The following is a 25,071-nucleotide window of genomic DNA, read 5'->3' as shown; positions in this document are numbered from 1 at the left end:
GAGACAGGGTTTCTCTGTGTAGCCCTGGCTGTCCTGGAACTCACTCTGTAGACCAGGCTGGCCTGGAACTCAGAAATCTACCTGCTTCTGCCTCCCAAGTGCTGGGATTAAAGGCGTGTGCCACCACTGCCCGGCTTTCTCTTTCCTTTCTATTTTCTCTCCTTTTCCTCCTTTCCTTCCATTCCTTCCTCTGTCCAGATGTCTCTTGTTCCCCCTCACCCCCCACATCCCCGTCTCTTCTCTCTTCCCTTCTTTCTTTCCAATCTGGTTCTGAGAAGCTGGCAAGGTGAGGAAGAGCTTGCTCTCAGAGCCGAGTTGTGAGTGACCCGCTTGTGTATTTGCGGTTTACCTACCTGTAGAAAATTTATACCCCAAATCTCCTGGTGCTGCGGGCAAATGGTTTTAAATTCAGCTCCACAAATATTGACTGTGTTCAGGCTAACTGAGTGCACTTTGTGCGAGAGGTGTCAGAGAGATGCAGATGGGGAAAAACCAATCCTTGGAGGAGCCAGTGGGAGGCCCCTCAGCCCATGTTGGTATGAGACACATTCACGGTCTTCCTGGAAGATGCTGAAGAGCTCTCTGTCTTCCCTGTACTCTGGGTCCGTTTCTCACTCCAACAAAGTGCAGAAAGGGGCATTGTGCCAATTTTGGAAGACCGTAACAGGACAGTACATTGTGGGCAGAATCCACAGGCATGAGACTGAGCTCAGTCTGTTGAGACTGGAAGGACTGGGTATACACCTTGTCGGTCACTACGGACATCTTGTGCTGCTCACAAAAGGCACCACCCGGAGCTATGCATTTCTGCATCTATCTCACGCCTTTTAAAATCAATTTAACAAGGGCCTTGGCATACAGAGGACTTTCTGCTCCATTAGCTCCCCTCCCCACCAGGCCATGCTAGGCTTTCAATCCTGCAAGTGCATTTTTGGTTTTTGGAAAGTGATCAAGGCAGGTCCCAGCACAGTACTGAGCTCAGTACTATCCTCCCCAGTAACACCCCTCCCCCTTGGGACAAAGGAGAGTCTAGAGAAATGACAGAAATGAGATTTGAAGAGTGAGTCGAGCCAGTGAGCAGGAAGGCAGCTCCCCACACATGTTCCACTTGTGGTTCATAGGAGAACCACACTTCCTGACCTAGGTGTGATGTCGGGCAGCCTTGTGACAGGTCCTGGCCAATAAATGAAGCTCAGAAATCCCATGTACCCCTTGAGAGCTAAGACGACTTAGTTATTTGGTGAGATGTTCTCTCTTCTCAAGCCTTGCAAACAGCATCATTCTAGAACATCTTTCAGCCTGTAAGTTGCGACCCCTTTAGGGGTCGCTTCAGAATACCGGAAGACAGATATTTACATTGCAATTCATACTGGTAGCAAAATTATAATTATGAAGTTCCAACAAAAATAATTTTATGGTTGGGGGTCACCACAACATGAGGAACTGTATTAAATTCAAGGGCCGAAGCCTTAGGAAGGTTGAGAACCACTGCTCTAGAAGGTACTGCTTCACCTTGTCTGTGAAACATACCCAAGGTACTCAGCCCATCCACAGTAGTCAAATAGCAGCTGTTGCTGTGGCCCAGTTGCTTTAAGCCACGGAAAGTAGAGATTCTCTGTCATCCATATAACTTTGCCTGTCTTAACAGGGACATTGGGAAAACAAAGCTGATTTATTTTATTTTGCTGCACCAGAGATTGAACCCAGGACCTCATGCATGCTAGCCAAGGGCTCTGCCACTCAGCTACCTCCCAGCTCCCAAAGCCTGGCTTTACAAGCAGTCCTCTTACTTTGGGTCATCACTGAAAAGATACAATCTTCTTTTTTTCTCCACATCTTATCTTGTTCTTTTTCTTGTCAATATCAGTAAGGTAGCACAAGCAAAGGAACAATGAGGTTTAGTTAGTCTAGGGACAGAAAGAAAGTGGAGACTTCCTTTGTAGTTGGCGAGTTTACAGCTTGACATGGGAGTAAGAATTAGAACTTCTCCTCTGACTGCAGTGAGCTGCAGACAACAGGGTCACAGCCTGTTGCTATCGGCTATGACTACACACTTGAGAGGGTTCTACCTTAACTTCCTAGTCTAAGAGATAAATACCTCGCCATTTCTGACTTTCATCCACTGTGTGCCAGTTGTTGTATTGGGCATCAGAGTGGGGTGGAGGGAGAGGAAGACAACTTGATAGAGTTCTGTCCACAGGACACAGTGGCTGGAGGTGGAGCTAGAGCTCACAGCACAGAGGAGGAAAGAGAATCTCAGTGAGAAGTTAGAGGACACTTCCTGGAAGAGGTGGCACGTCACCAACACAGCCTCTTCCCATTCTGTATGCCGGGCCAACCCAGATTTTGAGGATGCAAACACGAATACCCGACAAAGCTCACCATCCTCTTGCAAATGGTCCAACTCAAACTTCCAAAACCCCCAAATAATCACATTTCTCACGTCTTCCTTGGGTGGGTAACTTCCCAAACTGGCTTATTATGAATGTACAAGGTCAGGGTTGGGGATTTAGCTCAGTGGTAGAGTGCTTGCCTAGCAAGTGCAAGGCCCTGGGTTTAGTTCTCAGCTTTGGGGAAAAAAAAAAAAAAAAGACAAAATGAATGTCCAGGCTGGACACTGTGGTTTTTTTGCCCTGGGAAGAAAGATGATGGAATGAAAGGCATGCAAATCCCTCTTCATTGTGCTTTGGTTAAAGAAGATACTGGCACCCTGGTAATGAACAGCTCTGCATTACTCTCGGGGATATGCCCCTGCAAGGAACCCTGATACAGTGCCTACTCACATCATATGGGGGACTCCCTGGGGGAGTGGCTTGTATTGGAGCATGTATACCTTAGCCACCGTCAGTCAGCAAGCAACTCACTCATAAAGGAAACGCACAATAATACTGGCTACACAAATATCTCCCAGTAATTGACTGTCTTTTGAATCACAGGAAGACTGTCGACTTTCTCTGCTGAGGGGGAAACTTCAGGAGAAGGAAAAGGAGGTTTCAGAGGCGTTTCTGGATACATGTATCAGAAACCAAGTTGTGAGTCTGTCAAATTTGAGCGGAGGATAAGGCCCATTACATTCAACGAGAATTTATCGGTGCCTCTGTGAAGAGACGCATGCATTCGAAGGTACAATGTCTTACGGATTGAGTTTTCTGAAAATTCACTTAATGGAAAAGCGGAAAGGTCAGGCTTTACAATAACCCTGCTTTCCTGGCATAAAAGTGATCTCCTTATCATTGACCTGCGTCCACCTTATTGATCTATGGCCACCCAACTGCATGGAGCTGAACATTTAAAAACATCTTACACAATGCAGGAAAGCAGCGCCATCTTTCTCTCTACCTGCCAAGGCTAAGCTGGCTTGGTTCTCCCCCCCCCCCCCTCGCCGCCTGCCTCCCCACTCCCAGCACTTTGTTGGACTTTTAGGGGCGTCTTTTCACATCTGTCCGACTGATTCTAATGTACTTCGGATAAATTACACAAAGCTGTACCTTCGGTGAAACAGTTTTAAAAGCTACAAATTCCCTTTGCCTCAAGGGGTGCGGGTGAGGGCACGTGTCAGAAAGGTGTAGCAGCTATCGCCAGACCCTGAGATGCTGTGCAGTTTCCCTAACCTTGACTTTAAGTCCGCTCTCTTTAACCTCTTTGCAAAAGCAGCCCTCAAGCAGAGCTGTCCTTTGAAAGAAAAACGAAATTGCCCAGTTTTGATCATTATGAGAAGGGCATCTGCTCCAAGGGGAGCGTGGGGCAACTTCCCCTGCTAAATCGCCCAGGGATTTTAAATGATCGCGTGTACCAGGGCTCCCCCCCAACCCCCCGCCCCGTTAGCCTCTGTCACCTAACCTGATTCTGGCCACACCGGAGAATGGGAGGGCAGCACTACGGCATCTTATTCGTGGTTTTCCCCCTCCCGGTTGTGTCATGGAAACGTTCACGCAACCTCAAGACAGCGGCCCAGCTCCGCCCAGGGACTGAGGGCTTTTGGGACCCTGCGGGAGCGTGCTGCGCACTCCGGACTCCCCGGGAAACAGCTGGACGCGACCACGTCTCGGGTAGGGGCGGGGGGGAGGCGGACGCTCCGCCCCGGCGCGGCCCCGCCCTCCCCGCTCGCCGGCGCCCTCCCCTCGCCGGGGGCTGCGAGTTGCGTTTGGTAAAACCCAGCCCTGGAATATATAGATCACTGGAGCGCAATGAAGTAGCTTTTGGCGAGGGAGGGAGGGAGGGGGGCCTGGACAGTCACAGAGGCCAGTGCACGGCGGCGGCGGCACCTTCCTTTTCGCATCCCGGTCGCTCGGCCCGCGAGGAGGCAGCGGTGGCCGCAGGCGCCAGCAGAGGAGGCGGCAGAGCATCGAGCAGAGGCGAGGCGGACCGGCAGGAGCGCGCGGCCGGCGCCACGCATCCCCACACTTGCACACCAACTCCCGAGCTTTGCACCCCTGAAACCTGAGTCGGGGGCTCGGAGAGCCTCGGTGAAGCTAGCGGGAGCCAGCTCCGGAGCCCAGCCAGCTCCGTTCTGAGCCTCCCGGGCGCTGGTCCCCCCGCGGCGGGGTCCCCGCTACTGCGCTCCGGACGCGCCTCCCGGACAGCCGGGTCCCCGCGGCCAGGACAAAGCCATGAAGCCGGCGCTGCTGGAAGTGATGAGGATGAACAGAATTTGCCGGATGGTGCTGGCCACTTGCTTGGGATCCTTTATCTTGGTCATCTTCTATTTCCAAAGTATGTTGCACCCAGGTAGGGGGCGCGTTAGCGTGGTTTTGTTGGATATTTTCTTCTCTCTCGCTCCGCTTTCTGCTTCTTCCAACCTCACCTCTTCCCTTCGGCCTCTTCGGGGCTCTTTACTGCCGGGATCCGCGGGTCACGGAGTTGGGATGGGAAGAGAAGGTGCGCTTCCTCTTCCTCCCAGCTCCAGGCTAGAGGTTGAGACCACAAGGAGAGACGGCGTGTGTTGCCTCCTCCTTTCTTTTCGTTTCTTTTCTTTCTTTCTTTTTTTCTTTGTGTCTTGTCTATTGGCTAGGTGGCAGAGAAAGGTAGGGATTGGAAGCTACCCGGGTCGAGGGTTGATGGGAAGACTACAAAACTCGGTCCGGGTTGCTGCTGAGGGCTGAGATGAAATAGGCGCTGGCAGCCGGCTGCTCTGCGCCAGGCAGCGATGCCTCTTCCTGGTTGGGGACCCCCGGGCGAGTGGTGCACACCCCGGAGAGGTAGCGAGTCCCTGCAGCCGCCTGGGAAGCTCTAATCCGAACTACCACGTGTTCCAAGCTCAGCAGCAGAGCAGAGAGCAGGTGTGGGGACGGGGTGGATAGGTTCCCCGTTCTTCTCTCCAGGGTGAGGTATTTTGCGAAAACATTCCAGGGTCTAGCTCGGCGGCGGTGACCTTGCAGCTGTTGCTCCGGGGCCTGGTCTACCATCTCCTGGCCCCAGACCCCCCAGCTAGGGACTCCAGAGCTTTTGGGTCACATTTTGACCATCAAAGCTCTCGGGGATACTTTGTGCAGTTTCTGGACTCATCCCTTCTTCTTGGGTTCTGAGCATTTAGAGACTTCTGCAGCACAGGAACAAATCCTTCCCCGTGCTCTCTCTGGCTTAGGCTAAATACCAAGTCTTCTATCAGGATTGGCAGGGCCAAGCACTCCTCATCCCGGGGATCCAGAAGGAAAGTTTGGGGCTAGAGGAGAGAGGGTCGCCCTGGAGTGCTCTGGCCCGGCTGTGTTGCATGGTTTAGAAGCCCAACAGGTAGGACTTTGAGAAGGCTCTGTATGTTGCCATCCAGCCTTAGTTTCAGGAACCCCTTTGCGCCATATCTTCCCGATCAGCAGACCTGTGCTGGGCCACCTTGGCATTGAAGTCCATTTTTTTGACGCCTCAGAGTTGCGACAATAATCATTTACTTTTCTAATTACAGTAGGGGATGGGGTGGACGCATGTTTCTTTCCAGGGAAATAAGTTTTTTTTTTTTTTTTTTTTCTGCCTCCGACTTCTTTACGTGTATAGCTAACACTTTCAGTAGACTCAGCCGCGAATTCATCAAGCCTGCTTCTTGGTGGATGGCAGAGCCATAAAGCTGTTTCTTGCATCAAACAGGCAGGGATTCCTTGACAGCGCAGGGACAGGCTGGCCTCTCTTCCTTTGGGGCTCCAACAGTTGTTAAGGAGGCCTGGCTGCCAAGAACATGGTCTTGTGCTACCACATGGAACCCTGGGACACCTCAGCCTGTCCTGGTAAAAGATGGCTTTTGTTTGCAGCTCATATTTTTAGTTTAATGTCAGCAAACTCCTTACTCAAACCTGTAGTTGTGAAACTTCTGAGAGAATTTAAAAATGGACTTTGCTGGCATTCTGGGTTGCAAGAGGGTGGGACCAGACAGACGGGCATCTCAAGAGTGCCAAAGCTCCTGGGAGCCACCCAGGACCAAGCCAGAGGGCTAGAGGACAGGCTGGTATGCAGATATAATGAAGCTCATGCTGTTTAAACAAAGGGCCCAATGATTTAGTCTAGACTTCAGAGCTGTGTTCAGGCCTATTCAAGTTTTGTTGGGATGGTGCATGCCCGGTAATTCTCAGCAGAAATGCTTAGACCAGGAGTGTACGGCAGGAATGTACCTGAACCTCTCTGCACCCGTGAATTGTCCATCAGGATTCCCTTTGCATGGATCCTGTGGTGAGCTAGGAAATAAACTTCACTGGAGACAAGGGGTGTGTGTTGGGGGGTACGGGACAACCTCACAACCTGTAACCAGTGCCTTGCGTTTCCAGCTTTCTGATCATCAGAATTTATTAATTTATTAATTGACTTGGAAGTGGCTTAGGGTGGTTTTTTTTTTTTTTCCCCCAGTGTAGCCTTCTGTAACCACAGCCTTGTTTAAGCTTGTGGGTCACTGAACACTTGTCTTTGATCCTGCTGGGGCCCTTCCCTTTCTGGTCTCCTTTCTTTTTCACTAAATGACATTTGTTTATAATTCATATCACGAGGAGCCTGCTTTTTCTGAGCCCTCTTTTAGTGCCGGGCAAATGCTACTTTCAAAACATTGAACTGGGTACGAACCTACAGACGTTTGATTGAAAGTTCCTTCTCAAAATTATACACAGTGCTATAGAACCCCCTGCCATACTATTATATAGGGTATAAAAATATGATTTGGAAGCAGTGTCATTATTTTTTTAATCTCTTGTTTTCTATTTTGTTAACATCTACTGTTGATAGTTGAGACCAAATCATGTTTTACTGATCTGAATTTTTAAAAAACATTCTAAGAGAAGATTTATTTTAAATTACCCCTCCCGTGTGTGTGTGTCCTTGAGTGCTTGGTGTCCACGGAGGTCAGAAGAGTGTATCGGATCCTCTGGAACTGGAGTTACAGATGCTTGTGAACCACCTCTGTATGGGTACTTGGAATTGAACCAAGGCCCTGTGGGAGAATAGTGTGTATGTCCTTAACTTTGAGTCGTTTCTCCAGCCCCTTAAGAATTTTTATTTTTATGTGTGGGGGTGGGGTGGAACCCACATGTGTGTGCATGTTATATGTGTGCAGGTGCCTGCAGAGGCCAGAAGAGGGTTTGAATCCCTGAGAGTTGGAGTTACAGGTTGTTATGAGCCACCTAATATGGGTGCTGGGAGCCAAACCTTGGTCCTGAGCAATAACAGCAAACTCTCTTATCTGGTAAGCCATCTTTCTAACCCTGCTGCTTTGAATTTGAAAGTGATGGAGTCTTTGAAGTCTCCTGGTACAGTCAATCTTTTTACCTGGGAAATCTCTCAGTCAGTTCCGTTAAGCTGGGCAGTGGTGTCGCACGCCTTTAATCCCAGCACTTGGGAGGCAGAGGCAGGTGGATTTCTGAGTTCAAGGCCAGCCTGGTCTACAGAGTGAGTTCCAGGACAGCCAGGGCTATACAGAGAAACCCTGTCTCTAAAAACAAAACAAAACAAAACAAAACAAAACAAAACAACAACAACAAACACAAAAAAAGAAAAAAGAAAAGAAAACAGTTCGGTGAAGGAGATGGACTCTTTAAGTTTCCTTGCTGGCATGGAGGATATGCAGGGAGGGAAAAACAAAACAAAAACAAACAAAAACAAACCCAAACCAAAACTCTGTCCAGCTCTCAGGCTGGCAAACACCCCCTGCCATTCTATTCAGAAACCCACCGTCTTTTCTGTTTTTCTAGTTCATAAGCTTGGGTAATTGTGAACTTGAGTAATTGGCCATCAGATAATTGGCCATCGGTTACACCGCTAAGGGTTTAGTAGGAGTGGATCCCCGTCATTTAGGCAATTTCCTTTTGAAACCGTCGACCTCGCTCCTCTCTAGTCTGGGTGTCTTATGCAGGGCCTGACACATAGAAGACTTTCCATAAAATACTCGCTGGTTGAGGATGAAGTGGCCGACCCTCCTCTCTAGCTCCAGGAAGGTGGTAGTGCCTTCAGGGCTTGTCAAGAGCACCTGGCTTCTACCTCCATCTCAGCTGGAGGCCACGCCTGGGCATTCCAAGACTCCTCGTTGTCTGGTGACTGGACCCAGTTTAAACCTGTTAAGATCAGGACTGACTGCAGTGCTCCCAAAGAACCAGCCCCTGAAAGGTCCTTCTCTGTCCTGGATACTGGGGAAGGGTGGTCTCAATTAACCCATGACTTATAGAAGAAATTCATGCTTATGACAGACCCCTCTGTAGGCATGAACTACTAAGTTGGAGATCAAAGTCACATGCCTTCTTCTTCACCAGAGAGAGTCCCTCCATGAATACAGCCTGTGGAGGTCCATCCTCTCCCATACCTGCCCAAGACAGCAGGGCTGTCCTTTGTTGGAACTGTGTCACATCTTGTAAAGCTGGGAGACCTGGGCAGTACTCTGTGAGGGGTGCTTCTTCACCCCTCTGTGTTTCTCACTAGGATTGTGGTTTTTATTTAAATGCTGCTGTTCCTGGAGAAGCCTGCCAAGGAGAAAGCCTCTGTCTCATTTTCTTCTTCTGCATGTATTTGCTTTCCCTGTCACCTGGGAATTCTTTGCTGGGTTAAATGTATGGGAAGAGTACAGCCTTTATTTAAAGACGCCCTCGGGTCAGGCTGAGCATAGAATGCATCTGCAAGCATGACTTTAATCTCGGATCTGTACATTTGAGATGGATAGAAGAGAAGCAAGTCTCCACTATTCGTCACGCAGAGGCACCTGGATTTTTTCCTCTCCATAGTATAGAATGTATACACAGGCTGAACGCCCCTTACCAGAGATTATGAAACCCAAGAGGTGCTAACATTTGCAAGTTTTTGAGAGCCAACATGGCAACTCGAGTGGAAAATTCCACACCTGGCTTCACATGATCGGTCATAAGTCAAGACACAGGTGACTGAAGATGTGTGGGGTCACCTCGGGTTGTATGTTTAAGAGGTCTGCGGCACACAGATGAATGGCATGGTTAGTCTGGGTTCAGTCCTCAAGATACCTCATTTTACATATGTAGATCTCCCAGACTTCAAAAACTGTCCAAAATTCAAAAAGCTTCTGGGCCCAGTCATTTTAGATAAAAGGAATGTATCACACACACACACACTCACACACACACACACACACACACACACTCACACACACACTCACACACACACACACTCACACACACAATTAGCTTAGATCCCATCATTTATTTTATATCTCATTCAGTAAATCTGTTTTATACAAATATGCCATTCTGATGAGTCATTTTTGGAGTATGAGAAAGAAGTTTAGCCACAGCCCTTTGAGTTATAGACCTTCATGTGTGTCTACCCTTACCTCCCCTCCCCCCCGTGCTAAGCACTGGCTCAGTATCATTTATCTCTATGTTGTTACACATGGCTAATTTTACATTAGGGAATCTTTTTGCTTATACGTGGAGTAGGTTTGGAATCATGCCAATACACAGGGCCGTTCTTGTTTTATCTATTCAAACTTCCTTTGAAAAGCTGCCAGGTTGGTCTCAACACTGGGACCGTTAAGACTCTGAAAACAACGTTTAATAATTGAAGGGTGAGACCTTCTGAGCCTGGGCTCTTCCTTCCCATCCGAAGCTGAAGTGTCTGTGCCTTCACAGGACTTCAGAGCTGCCCTGGGAGGAGGCAGTTTTCTTCCCTGGTGAGCTTGGTGGATTCCAGTCAGGGTCTTCACTTCCTTGTCCCCTGAAATGCCAGGGTGACCAAGAGTCACAGAAAGACTGGCTAGGGACTTTCTGAGAGTAGAGGTGATGGATAAGGAATTCCACCGTTTACCAGTGGCAAGTACTGTCTGTGTTTGTTTGGCTGAAAATCGTTGTGATTATGATGGGCTGGATCCATCCAGATATTTAAAAACAGGAAATCAAAGGCTCCCAGCACAGGTACCCACCCTTTCCCTCCTTAAACTCAGACAGACTTCTTTTTACTCTGGAGGTCATGGGACACATATCTTGGCTAGCAGGCATCTTCTGAGGGAAGATTAAGAGAAAAAAAAAAGCCAGAAGTCACTCTGCTGACTTACTTTGTTTTTATTTATATTTTTTCTTTTCCTGGGCCCCAGATCATGGGGCCCCATCTGATCTGTCAATTAAAATCTCTTGGAATTTATAATTTATACTTTTGGGGGGGGGGAATCAAATGTGACATTTACAAACACAACTGGAGTGCGCTGTCTCCGCCAGGTGCTGTTCTGTGTTTAGAACTCCATCATATGTGGGGAGCACATGGTACCTGCAGCAGGGAGACACCAAGCCGGTGGAGATGCAAATAGCATGTGTGTAGTATGTGTGTCAGAGGGAAAGAAGAAAAACAGCGTGGAAGGCAACACAGAGATATGGAAGGCAAAGCTGTCAGCCCAATGACCTTGAATCAGAGAGACTTGCAGGGAGCAAAGGAGCCAGCTAGGTGTCCACCAGATGCAGTACGCTCCAGTTAGAGAGCAGACCAAAGCCAGTCTTACTCCATGTGGGAACATGCCACGCAGGGAGCTCAGGGTACCCAGAGGGAGAGAGGGAGGGAGGCAGCTGAAGACCACAGTGTATGCGGTGACTTGGCCTTGACTGTGGGAGGGAGGGGAGTCTGAGAAGGAACTGGGGGAAGGGGGAGTGGCCGATGAAGCAGGGCTGGCAGTAGGGCCTGGGATTACATTCTTTGTTTATCTTGAGGCAGTACCAGTGCACTCCATTAGGTTGCTCGCCATGTCAACCCTCCCCCCACCATATCATCTCCATATTTCAGTTTTTGAAGAACATATGAGGTCCGCTCTATAGAGTGAAACACCCACACACAGCTTGAGGGCAACCGATACAAACGTATCAGTTGAATGAACTAATGGTTTGGGATGGGGAGGCCTGGGTCTGAGGCTGAGTGTATCACAGTCTGTGAATTTCTGTGCTTTATGACACTTGGGGTTTTTTTCCCCCTCCACATTTTAGTACAGATGACATTTGACTGTGTTGCAACAGATGACATCTCGGCATTGTGCTGACCTTTAATGAGCAGCCCTTTTCCTTCTTAGTATGACAGAAAATAATGAGCTCCTTTATAAATCCCGAAGGGACTTTTTGTAAAGCACAGCGTGCTCTGTGACCTCAATAAGGGGATGGGCAAAGGCACTTCTGGTAGGCTCTGGCTGGGGGGCCGGAAGTGCTGGGTTGGCTTGACAGCTGGCCCCTTCACACCTGCACAGCTTGCTCCCTGCCCAGTCCTCTCTGTTTACCCTCTGTTTTCAGAGCCCCTGGCCTTGATGCTCACTGTGTCTGTGTGTTCACATGTTCAGGTTCACATGTGTGCGGGTACATGGGCAGATCAGAGGTAACCCTCTGGAGTCGGCGGCATCCTTTGGGCACGGCCCTTTTTTTGTTTGGGGGCGTGAGGGGCAGGGTCTTTCACTGACCTGGAACTTGCTGAGTAGGCTGGGTTGCCTGACCAGTGAGCCTGTCTTTGCTTTCCAAGGCTGGGATTTCAAAGGTAGCACCACATCCAGTTTTGTTTTATTCTTATCTCTTCGCCTGGCTTCTAAGGATTGTGCTCATGTCAGGCCTCCAAGGCCCAGGACCTTTTGAAAATTCTTTACTATTACTGATGAGGTTGGTTAAGAGCCAGAATGGGAAGGGAAGGGGAATAATGTATTTAACTTGGAGCTTGAACTAGAAGTTCAAATAGATATAGGCAAATTTCCTGGGAAGAGCATGTCCATCAGCTCCTGACCTGGGCCACTCCTCCAGCCCTTTCAGAAATGTACTGCGGTTAGGACTTGTTGTTCCTTGGTCTGCCGACTTGTCAGGACAAAGATCTTGTCACAGGCATCCTTATATCCCAGAGGGGTTTAGGAAACATTTAGAGTAGATAGGTGAGTCTGAGCCTTCTCTTCTAACCCATCTCTGCCAATCACCTAACTCAGAACAAGAGGGACCAGCCAGGCTGGGTAATCAGGAGCAAACAGATTCTAGTGTTGTCTCCTCTATAATCTTCCAAATCTCTCTGCTCTTGTTTTATTACAGCCCAAGGCAGACAGTAGTAAGTGGCCTAGATCATTTAAGAAGCAAGGTATTTACTGAAGGGAATTAGGTGTGTTTAAAGTTGTTGGATAGCCAGAGGCACAGAATATCTGGAATAACTTCCAACCAGCAGGAGTAGTGTATGTGTAATAACTTATAAACTGGTGCACATTGGCATTTCACAGGGATAGTAATCTAAGGCTGGGTCTGGAACCGTTTATTGAGCGCAAGACCAAACCAAGGACAAATTGGGAATTGCCCCTATAACGCTATTGCAAACCCCTCTTGTTGCCCCAGAGATGTTTTTTGCCAGAAACCACACAACGTCACGTCACAGATGGGCACTTGGCCTCTGTTCTTGGTAGATTTTTTTTTCATTTTGGGTGAGTATCTCTCGTTTGAGGGACCAGCTTCAAACAGCACAGGGAAACAAAGCTTTAAGTCTGCAGCCTCTACAGCGTTGTTTACAAATAATTTACACACAATGCTGTGTGATCATGTAAATACTCAGGATTGGGTTCTTTCTAGTCACAGTGACATATACTCATTTTCTCTTTGTGTTCTGGATAATTCCATTGATTGGCTCTAACAGCTGTGATTCTGTTGTTCTTTTTCACACTGAAATGTGGCTTGCGGAAGCTGGATAGTCCCCAGAAAGGAACCTACTCTCTTGTGAGTCTGGTTTGCGCTGAGGTCTTATTTATTTATTTATTTATTTATTAATTATATGTAAGTGTACTATAGCTGTCTTCAGACACCCCATAAGAGGCATCAGATCTCATTACAGATGGTTGTGAGCCACCATATGGTTGCTGGGATTTGAACTCAGGACCTCCGGAAGAGCAGTCAGTGCTCTTAACCACTGAGCCATCTCACCAGCCCTGCGCTGAGGTCTTAAGCCTGCTTTCTATCTGTGATGGAAGGTTTGGTCAAGCTGATCACAGCCTCTGTAAACCTGTCTGAGCTTCTCCTGTGCACATTCCATCCAGTGAAATATGCCCAGAGCAGGGGAATTATTGAGACAGCCACTGTGGCTCTCATTTTCTGGTTGCCTGTCTGTCCCAACCCTCAGGATATCTACCCAGCATGTCACAAGTGGCCTGTAACCTCAGGCGACAGGTTAGATGGGGCGGGGCTGTTTCTGATGATTTGTGTTTCTTATACCTGGTTATGTTTTTCATTTTTGAGACAGCTTTGTAGACCACTCTGACCTTAAACTTTTAATCTTCTCACCTCTTCCTCCCAAGCGCTGAGATTATATAGGCACCCATGTTTAGGTCTGGCTGGCTATATTTTCATTTTCTTGGTGCATGTGTGTGCACACATGCATCAGTGTGCACGTGAGGTGCATGTGCTTGTGGTAGCCAGGAGTTGATGTCGGGTGTTTTCCTTGACGGCTCTCAGCCTTATCTTTTGAGACTGGCTCTCTTCCTGAACTTGGAGCTCTTTGATTCTGTTGGCCTGCCTGGCTGAGGAGATCTAAGGCTCCTTCCTCTGCCTCTGCCCCTTGGTGCCGGGGTTACAGGCATGTGCTGTTTGTGCCCATGTTTTTTAGGTGGGTGCTGGGGATTTGAACTCAGGTCCTCATGCTTGCACACAGACACTGTGCCTACTTAGCCATCTCCTTAGCCTCAGCTTTGTTATTTTAATATTAAATAATAAATGGAAGGTCTAGTGGTTTCTTCCCAGACCTTTGGTTTTTTTTTTTTTTTTTTTTTTTTTTTTTTTTTTTTTTTGGGTTGAGGATCATCTGGACTTATCTTGAGGATAATCAGTAATCATCAGAAGTGTCTGGTCCCCTTGGGTAACAGTCTAGCACGAAGCCAGCATTGTCAGGGATCATTTTGAGCTTAGTTAAGCAGCATGGTGACGAGGGCTGCTGTTAGTTAACATTACCCCCTCACATGTGTCTCACAGAGACATAGATAGAGACTGAGAAACGGGTCCTGTCAGCATGGGGTTCTTCCCATGCTCCAGTTTGACTGGGGTTGGCAGAAGAGCTTTGGGGGAGAAAGCCCACTGAGAAGACCCCTCAATTGAAAAGGGCCAATGGTTGGATTTCAGCTCAAAGCTGTTCTGTTAAAGGAATCCCAGAAGATGGATCACATTTCTTACTGCTGGATATGGTCACTCCCCATGGTACAGATGCACAGAATTTGGAACCCAGAGAGCAGTGTGCAGGCCTTTGCTGTCCACTGTGCCCATTCCGTGTCTTTCAGGATATTTTTGTTGAATGCCTATTAAGAGCGAGCCTCAGTTCTATGTCCTGGAGACAGAACAGACAAAAATCTGAGTCCTCGTAGATGATAAACCTAGACAAGCAGGCATGACAGATATGTGTCTCTTGGGTCTGTTTGCCAGTGACAAATACTGAGGAGAAAACAGTTAAAAAAAAAAAAAAAGGAAGGAGCTTTGAGATGACAGCCCTGGGGAGTGACTTGTGGTTTGAAATGAGCAGGCCAGGGCAGCCTCTCAGATGAGGGACCCTGAAGACAGATGGAGACGAGATCCTGGAGACAATGAACATATGAAATAGCAAAGGTATTTATTGACAGAGGCCAACTTGGCCCAGGCGTTTCCTCCAATCCTCTGACTGAGGCATACTTTATCACTTTCATGGCTTTCTAGGAGACAAGGCAGACTCCAGAATCTCCCTTCCTAAGACCTTGTGTGCAGACACCTGTGGAGTTAGAACTACACCAGACCTGTCTGATCTCATGTCGCTTGCTCCGAACACCTAGCTGAGGGCCCTCACTGCCGAGGGAGATGCATCCCTCCTCATGTGGACTCCCAGGATTGGAAAGAATGATCAGGACATAGAAGTGGGGACCTTTCTGCCCATTGTCATTCTGCTAAATGGTTCTGCACAAATGGCACCAGGCTTGGTACCTGCTGTACCCAGGATCTGGGCAAGCACAGACCAATTGTAAGGTGTCAGTGAAATGCAGGTGATGTGGTGAGGCTTACGTTGGGGAAAGCCTGGGAACGAGGGTTATTATAAACAACACACTGTAATGAGTGTAGAATGTTCCTCCTCTGGCTTTCCTCTTGCCCTCTGCAGCAGTGGTGACATTTCATCCTGAAACCTGAGCTGGTTCTCATCCACATTACACATGCCCTGTAAGGTTGACCGAATGGTTCCAATGTCTAGACTCCTAGGAAGGCCTTCCTGGGTGCTAACTGGCTTACCTCCCTGACAGTGCTTATAGCTTTGGTCCCATGGAGCATTTTGCAAAAGCATGAATATTTGGTAGGATAAAAAAGTCAGCTTTTGTTGTGTCGTTCTGAGAGCAAAGACCATAGGTCTTCCCCCCCCCGCCCCCTCCCATCAGTTATGCACATAATTACTGCACAGGTTGCTGTTAACTACAAAAAATGACATGAGAAATAAACTGAGTGGGGCCCTGGTCCTTGCACCATTCCAAAGCCCCCTGAGGAGGGCGAAAGCAGCTATATGTATCATGGAGTCTTTTGTCCTGGCGGAGTGTCAGTGGGTTCTTGTGACTCTTTTCAAGGACAGAGCTGGCCGGTCTTTGTTTCTACTTTGTGCTGTTGTGTGCTCAGAAGGACTTTAAGCTACACTCACCTCCTTGTTTCATTGGAGGGTCACAGAGCTTTCTCTGTGAATGGCATGTGTGGCTGAGACAGGGGTCTGTTCTGTCACTGTCACCAGACCAAGGATGTGGAAGTCGGTTAAAAGACTATAACAATGATTAGAGCCAGGCCCTGTGTTCTTCAACTGGAGGGCAAGGGCACATTTGTCACACACATCTCTGTGTGTTAGGCTTTTCACAGTGGCTGGGGACTTTGCCAACGTGCACATTCTCTTACAGGACAGAAAAGGTGTTTATCCTTTCAGGCAGAGCCCACTTGCAGCCCTGAGATCCTTCCAGCCCACAGTGAAGAACAGTCTAGCTCAAAAACATGAGTAGATGTGGTGGGTGGAACACGGCTCACTGAGTGAGTTCTTGCTGTCCAAGCATAAGGACCTGTATTTGGATCCCCAGCACCATCCTAAGAATACATCCTTGGGTATGCTGTAATCCCAGTGCACTAGGGAGGTGGAGGCAGGGGAATTCCTGGAGCTCACTGGCCAGCCAATCCAATTGATATGGTGAGCTCCAGCTTTGGTGAGAAACCCTGTCTCAGAATAATAAGACATAGACAAGGGAGATGGCTTGGTGGGTTGAGGGTGCTTGCTGCCAAGCCTGGTGACCCGAACTAACCAGTTCCACAAAGTTGTGCTCTGACCTCCAAACCTGTGCTGTGGCACGTGTGCACAAACATAAGAATACACCTGTGCACATAATAATAATAAAACCGAACAGTAAGTAGGATTGAGAAAGACACCTGATATCGACCTCTGGATTTCACACGCACATACAGTATTGGTAGTTGGGAAATCATTTTTATATTTTTCTGATGTTTAATTACACTGGGAAAACCAGAAGTTTGTTGAGTGGGGTAATCCATTTCCTCTCTCCTGTAGCCTTATGAAGTAGGCAACTGACAATCCCATTGTGCACATGGAGACTGTGAGGATTTGTGGCTGGGGGTCCTGCCTGCCTGGAAAGCTGGTCCAGGATCTGGCTTAAGACTGACTACCACTGGAGCCTATACGCTTCTACCCCATCCCCAGGCCCCATCTTCTTGGACTTGGTTTCAGCTAATTAGGTCAAGAGCTAATTATTTCACAAGAGCTTTGAGCTCGGCTGAGGGCTAAGTAGATGGGCCATGCAGTGATAGCTCTTCTTCTCTTACTCTACACTCTATCCCTGCTGAGCCCATCCCTCTGGGGACAGGAGCTGTCATCCATGTTCAGATGTCCCCCATCTGTCTTCAGTCTGGATGTATCCCGAGGTCAAAATCCAGTCCATGTGTTACTTCTAGATGAAACCTCATCTGCCTGCTCTTGGTTGGGACATAGCAGGTGGCCTTCTGACTGCTTACCTGCAATGTTAAGATGCCGTGGACTGGCTCCCGTAGACCGGGTGCCATGTTTCCTGCAGGAGCCCCACATCTAGACCAGAGCCTATGCTATATGTGGCAGCTCATACTTCTGAACCCAGCACTCTGGAGGCCAAGGCAAGAGAATTGCTAGGAGCTCCTAGTATCTTGGGCTGTGTAGTGATTTCCAGACCAGCTTAGACCAGAGTGGGGTGTGTGGTGTTCATGTATAATTCTAGCACTTGAGAAGTGGAGACAGGAGAATTAAGAGTTCAAGGTCATTCTTCAGTGGTAGCTTGAATGGGAATGGCCCTGTAGGTGCATTTTTGAATGGTCCAAGTTTAGTGAAACTGTTTGGGAGGGATTAGGAGTGTGGTCTTGTTGGAGGAGGCGTGTCTCAGGTAGGCTCAAAACCCCACACCATTGCTAGTTAGCTATTTCTTTCTGCCTCCTGCTTGTGGATGAGACGTGAGCTCTCAGCTGTTGCTTCAGCACCATGCCTGACTGCCTGAGGCTGTTGCGTGTAGTTTTGCTACCCTGCTTTAAGCTCTGGGCAGACCTTGCCAGCAGCCCTGTCCTGGTTCCCTCGGATCCTCGGATGAAACACACACACACACACACACACACACACACACACACACACACACACAAGCTTATTTTTCAACCTGCCTTGTTGGCTCCATTGCTGGATGTTTCTAATCTCCCGTGGCTAACGTGCCCTTCCCACTACTCTTAGCTCAGCACCCTAAATCTGCCCTCAACTTTACTTGCTCAGTTACCTTCTCCTTGTTCAGCAATCCCAAACTGCCCTCCGCTTAGTTGCGTTTCTAATCTCCCACCTGGGGAAGCAGCCTATGGCCACTCCTCCTAAGATCTCACATGGCTGGTCACCTTTTCTCCCTCTGAAGTACGGTGAAAATCTCTTTCTCCTCCTGTGTCTCTTAGCCTGCCTGCAGGGACTGGAAGTCCCACCTCTTTCCTTCTGCCTGGCAATTGACTCCTGGCATCTTTATTGATAGATCAAGAACCAATTGGGGAACAGGACCTTAGTGTCAGAACCCCTTCCCCTTACATCATGCCATTCTCCCCATCATGAAGGTCATGGCCTCTAAACCCCTGGTATCATAAGCCCCCAAAATGAAATGCTTTATATAGCTTTAAATGCTATATGACAATAGGCAAGTAGCTAAGCCACTTGGCGACATAGTGAATTCGAGGTCAGCTTGGGCTATGCGAGATCCTGTCTCGAAAAAAGAACAAAGAGTTAGTTATAATCTTTTCTATTTTTTTTATCACTGTCTTCAGAATTCCAGTGTGTCCTTGGCACTTGTCTTGTCTGTCCTGTGTAGCTCTTTTCCAGTGTTCAGTCACATCCGTGAGTCATGGCTGCTGGACCTGCTAGAGTAGCTGCAAAAATAGAGGAAATTTTCCTGGTGTTTCCCCTACCTCCTTTTGTGAATTGATATTCTCCACTGCCTGGTTTTGAGCTCCATCCTTGGGGATGCACTGAGTAAGAGTACAGTTGGAGAACTATGTGTGTGTGCCTAAGCCACTTCAGCCTGAAAGGTACCTAGTTAGTTCATTGGTGAACTAACTCTAGTTAGTTCAAGTGTCTAGGTAGTTCATTGGTGAACTCCCGAGGCTTGCCTTGTTTGGGGATCCTAACAAACTGCACTGTTTCAGCTCATCTCCAGAAGAGACAGCAAGACAGGGCACTCTGGGAGAGACTTATGTTTCCTTTACGATGCCCCAGCAGGAAGCCTGGCCCCAGGAGGATGTGTTGTACTGAGATGGACAGAAATATGCAGGATGGACTGGTTTAGGGGGCCAGCCATGATTGGGGTTACAGAGTACCAAAGGAGAAAGAGAATAGGATGGTTGATTTTGATTGTCGCATCAATCAAAAAGGGAAGAATTTCCAGGCTCAGAGCCTGAGAGAGAGGCAGTGAGTCACTGGACCATGGAGGCTGGAGGTTGGACAGGAGGGCTGGGCCATCACCCCATTATCTTTTGTTGTGCTCAAGTTTAAATTCTGTTCTTGATACTAGGAAGCTATAGAAGGTTTAGGGTTTTGTTTTCCAGAAGATGAAATTTAAGCTTAATTTAAACTCTCTTGTTTTAGCACAAAGCCAGAATTTAAAGGCCTACTTTCTCAGAGTGATCTTGGGGCCATTTTTGGAATAGTTTCTGTTCTCATTTGGAGGGAGGGAAGGTTATTCACGAACGTACAAAGTAAGAAGTAGCTTAAAAGCTCTCTTTGGCTGGATTCAAAACTCCACTGTTTGCAAAAATCATAGGCCCGGGAGGTTAAGTTTCAGTCTCTCAGTTGCTAATGGTGCCCCAGGTTCACTCCCAGAGGGCCTCTGGAGGAGTGGCAGGAGGGAGGGGGGTGCACCTCGTCCCTGGAGAACTGTGCACTGTGCCCAGCTCTCGGCATACCTTGGCTCAGGTTGCAGCCATGGGCTGTTTGGGTAGTCATGGTACAGAATTGAGGCAAAGGCCTCTTCCCTCTTTTGAGGTGCCCAGGCAGGTGGGGTCTGGTTTTCCTACTCCCGCTGCAGAGTGCTGTCCTCCGTGTCTTCCTTAGCTTCCTCTTTGACGTAGCCACCTCACCACTACAGAAGGAAGCATTCTCAGGGCATGCTTTTCTGACCTGTGTGTGTTCATGGATGTGCTGGTGTGTGTGCACACTCACATGGAGACCAGAGGGTACCTGTGGTTGTTCCTCAGGTACCACCCACTGTATTTCTAAAAGAGAATCTCTTACTGATGGAGCTCACTGAGTAGGCTAGGTTGTAAGCCCTGGGGGTCCGTCCACCTGTCTCTGCCTCCCCAGTGCTGAGATTACTCAACACTTTTGATGTGTGGGGAGGGCTCTAGGGATCAAACTGAGGTCTTTAGGTTTGCTTGGTAAATTCTTAACCAACTGAGCCATCTCCCTGGATCCCCAGAGACATACTTTTTAAAAAGTAATACATCATCACCACTGGTGGGCACCAGGTTTTGAAGGGGACATGTATGTGGACAGACAAACAGAAGAGGGCTTTGAGTTTATACTTGAACTTGGGGTTTTGAAATCTGGAAGGTTTCATTAAGGGAATGCTTACATTTGGGAGTATGGGACCGGAGGTTACTTTAAAGATGTAAGGAATAGATAGCGTAGTGCTTTAAGAGAGTCTATCAAATAAAGAGCTCTAAGTATAAATTTTGTTGTTTGGAGTCGGAAGTACAGACCTGAAACCAGAAACCAAGCAGGTAATCTTGTAGTCACTTGGAACAAAACAGCTTTTGTTTGATGAGTGTGAGACACCATCCTAAAGACAGCTGTGGGCTTAAAAATGCTAGCTGAGGGGCCAGGGCTGCTCCGGGGCGGAGTGCTTTCCCAGCATGCACAAGGCTTCAGGTTTGGTCCTGAGCATCACAAGAAGAGTCAGCTAGGGACAGCAAGCTTTTAGAGGAATCCTCTCTGTCCACTTTACTGAGTGGTAAAGTAGGCTCTCCCTGTCATAGCCTGGTGGAAACCTTGTTTTCCATGACTGTAGAAAGCACATTGAAATTTTAAATAAATACAGGCTCAATGGGAAGGGCCTTCCTGCATGAGACGTGAAGGGTGTTGTCATTCGTTGGAAGGTCAAGGAGTGAACGAGGAGTTTGTGCCCATCACTGAGTGTTGGCGCTACAAAACCTGGCAGGAAGGCAATATGGTTAAGCAGAAAGGGCAGTAGGGAGAGTGTTCAGGGAACCTGGGTTCTGGCCCAGCTGCCTTCTTAGGCGGGATCCCCACTGTTATTAACAGTTAGACACAACAAAGCATTTCAAAGCTCAGCTGAAGGCCAGGGGAGGAGTCTGGAGGAAGGGTGGCTTCTGTGGTCTCCCTCATCACCGGCTGGGCCCGGGGCTTCTTGTGTGTGTGTGTGTGTGTTTTTTTTTTTAGTTCTGGAGTTCTAAAGGAAAAAAAAAACCACCATTTTTTTCCATAAGAATGCATGTTTAGTTAAAAGTAGCACTATTTCCTACAGTCAAGGTTGGTTGACTCAGGTAGGTAGGTAGACTCCCTGCCTTCTCCCTAGTGCAGATCTCACTTTGTTAGCACGGCTCAGCATACCTACCCGTTTCTAGGGGACCTAGTCACAATCAAAGCAGATACTTGCCGTTCATGTCGTACCAAATAACAGTCAGCCCACCCCATCCATCCAGCATGCAAGTGTTTATCCTCCAGACGTTTATCAGGCCGAAGAGACCAATCAGAGTGAGAGTTGGTCCCTGCATGCAGATAGCCTGCAATTAGTGAGTGACTGCAGACCTGAAATTGGTGGCAGCAGTCCTCCGTGATAGGGTTAGGAATGAGAAGAGAGAGTAATTATTTCAGGGCTGAACAAAGAACACCTCTGAGGGAGGAAGGTTTGAGTGGACTCCCTCTTTAGCAAACAGGACTTTATTGAACGATTTGTACTGTGCCAGGGACCTCCTGAGTGCAAGGCAAACAGCAGGAACAGTGCATAGAAGACCTCTTGTCTTAAAGGAGTCCATAGACTTGGTGTAAAATTTACCTGGTGGATTGGTAGCACTACCCTTGGTAGGTTCCTTGTCTGCCACCAACCCTCTTGTCTACTCAACAGCGGCTTAATAAAGCATTTGGGGTGTGTGTGTGCATGAGTGCATGTGTGTGTGAGAGCATGAATGTGTGCCTAAGTGCATGTGTGTGTATGAGTGCATGTATGTGTGTGCATGTGTACTTGTGTGTGTACATGTATATGTGTGCATGTGTGTGAGTGTATGCATGTATGTGCATGAGTGCATGTATGTGTGTGCATGTGTACATGTGTGTGTACATGTATATGTGTGCATGTGTGTGTGAGTGTATGCGTGTGTGTGCATGAGTGCATGTATGTGTGTGCATGTGTACATGTGTGTGTACATGTATATGTGTGCATGTGTGTGTGAGTGCATGTATGTGTGTGCATGTGTATGTGTACATGTGTGTGTGTGCACACACTCAGGTTTCTGATTATGAAATGAACCCAAATGTATAAAAGAGACTTTTGAAAGAGGATTCACTTCTAAAAATGTCATTTAAAAATAATTATTCTAATTGCATTGGTGTTTTGCCTGTATGTATATCTGTGTGAAGGTGTCAAGATCTATGAGTTACAAACAGTTGTAAGCTGCTATATGGGTGCTAGGAATTGAACCCAGTATTATGGTATGTCTTGATTTTACCACCTAAGCACTGAAACACAGTTCTCTTGGAAAACATCACACTATCCTGTCATGTGGATGCATTTTAATGGAATCCTGCTTTCTCACGGAACAGTTCTGAGAACAAGGTGTTTTTCTGTTTTGTTTTATGTGGATGGGTTTTTGTTTGTTTTGTTTTTCAAGACAGGGCTTCTCTGTGTACTTCTGGTGGTCCAGGAACTCACTCTATAGGCCTTGAACTCACAGAGATCTATCTGCCTCTGCCTAGAAAGTGCTGAGGTTAAAGGGATGAGCCACCGCCTGGCTCCAAAGGCTTCTTTGAAAGATGTATTCAGAAGGGGGATTCCCAGATACTGTAAGCATCCCAAGGCTCCCAGTAGATGTATCCAGTCATTTCTTAGACTACTGTGTGCATTCATGTTCCTACCAGAGCATGAGACTGTTCCTAGCTAGGATGATCTGTGCAGATCTCAGGAGGTCCAGACTGCCTCTTCAGCTGCTGGCCAGTCACAGGCCTGTGGTAAATGTTGTTGACATGTGCTTTGCATGTTTGAATGACGGAACCCAGGAGGGTTTTACCAGACAGCTGAAGAGATAGTAGTTCTGTTATCATCAGGGAGCATTTTCCCCGAGAGCTTTGCCAGAAAGGGAAGCTCAGGTGTTGGTGACAAGTGGCTTTGGTGACATGGCCACTTTTGCAGTTGTAGATCCTCTTCAGGGCTGAGATGGGTGTGCTGGCTTACCCATCACCCTTTTATCTGTGCAAAGTTAGTCTTCTCAGTAGCTGCTGAGGTGTGCTGTCCTCATCCTTGTCTTTAGTTGAACTCAGTTAATGGCGGATGAACCAGCCTTTGAGTGATCGAAGCATATGTTCTATGTACTGTGGCTATAGGTACCCTGTTGAGAACGCTGATCTGTGTGAGGTTAGTGTCAGTGAGGAGCACTTCCTGTAATGGGGGTGAGGCGGATCAAGTAAGGGAGTGCTGTCTTCCCAGGGTTCATACCTGAAGTCTAGCCCAAGCAGACAGCATTAGGAGGTGGGGTCTTGGGAAGTAGACAGCTGATAATGTGGTGTTAGAGCCCCTATATAGGGCAGTCCTGTGACTGACTGATCATTGCCTCACGAGAGGACATAGTGAGACACTGGGTGCCAATACTGCGTGCTGCAGCTTCCCGGCCTCCAGAGCTGAGCAGTGAATGTCAGTTTTTTTGTAAGCCACCCAAGGCAAGGCATCTTGTTAGCAGCCTACCAACTGAGACACGGAGCACGCCTCCGGTTGGCAGGCGGTTGGCGGGCGAGATGCTGTCTCAGCGGAGATGATGATGTACCCATGGTACTCAGCTGTTGATGGATGTGGGAATGTGAAAGCCGGGTGTGGGGGCTGCTTCTGATGAGGGCCAGGCGCGCTTCTCCAAGGCATGTGTCACTCACTCTTAGAAGGTTGATAGTTATCAGTGCCCTGGCCGTGGATCCTTTCCGGGAAGCTCTGTGATGATGATGACGTCACATCAGGGGAACAGACCTTCTAAAAGGGAAGTGTGGGTGGGAAGTAGGAGGAGAGGAGAAGAGAAAAACAAAACAAAATCCAAACCTTCCCCACCCTCTCCCTGACACACACACACACACACACACACACACACACACCCCTCACACAGCAGATGGGTTAGGGCTTTCCCTGTGTGGGCTCTGTAGCAGTGCCTACAGGCAAGGCTTGATGTATTTTAACCTAGTTGGTCTCTTGGACAATTAAAAAACAATATTCTAAAACAGACAGGATAAACTTTTTGATACATTTTGACTTTCAAGTTGCTCCTTTGAAATAGTGAGAGGGCATTACTCCTGGATGTTAAAGTAACACTCATGCACGTCACTCTATAACCTCACCACAAGGGCACCTCTCTTGCCCAGTGTCTGTCCGCCCATACAGATACCCTTCAAGGACCCACAGGTCCCCTTTAATGCCCCAGTTCTGAGGTGCCCCCCCCCCCCCCCGGCTCTCCTGTATCTTCTCTGCTGTGACACTGCCTGCCCAGCAGCTGTGGTAGAAGCAACTGAGAGGAAACGAGAACGGGGCCAAAATAGCCGGTTATTACATTTCCTGTTGCATAGGATGTGGTCAGTTAACTTGGGTTATCTGTGAGTCTGGCCCAGGGACTGGGCTCGGCTAGCGGTTGAGCTTGATGGGGGTGGGGGAGTGGGGGAGTGGGGGGTGGGGACACAGGCCTGGCTCCTCTGACAGCAATTATCAGAGTCCTCAGGATACCCCCCGAAAGCCAAGTGGGGTTCATTGGGGTTCAGCCCTTCTCTAAATAAAGGTGATGTTACCTATGACCAGGAGCAGTAGCAGCCAGTTTCCCGAGCTTCAGGAGGCAGTAGCCCTTTGGTGTGTGTATGTGTGCGTGTGCGTGCACACTTTTGTGTGTGTGCATGCGTGTTGACGCACACTTTGATCCTTATTTATTTATTTAC

At 48.2% G+C, this 25,071-nt stretch overlaps 1 protein-coding gene across 4 annotated transcripts in view; it reads left to right on the top strand.

Moving 5' to 3' along the window:
• Positions 1 to 4,130: 4,130 nt before the first annotated feature.
• Chst11 (carbohydrate sulfotransferase 11) overlaps positions 4,131 to 25,071 on the top strand; it is a 203,941-nt gene continuing 183,000 nt past the window's right edge. Inside the window, exon 1 of one of the 4 annotated variants that reach the window (XM_076919842.1) lies at positions 4,131 to 4,713. In XM_076919842.1, coding sequence (XP_076775957.1) covers positions 4,611 to 4,713 — 103 coding nt within the window. In that variant the 5' untranslated portion in view covers positions 4,131 to 4,610. Of the gene's footprint in view, positions 4,729 to 25,071 lie in introns of all 4 variants that reach the window. The other 3 variants (XM_076919841.1, XM_076919843.1, XM_076919844.1) reach the window with 3 other exon arrangements.

This window comes from Arvicanthis niloticus, chromosome 22, assembly GCF_011762505.2.
Source record: "Arvicanthis niloticus isolate mArvNil1 chromosome 22, mArvNil1.pat.X, whole genome shotgun sequence".
Taxonomy (NCBI): Eukaryota; Metazoa; Chordata; class Mammalia; order Rodentia; family Muridae; genus Arvicanthis; species Arvicanthis niloticus.
This window is presented reverse-complemented; position numbering and strand designations above follow the sequence as displayed.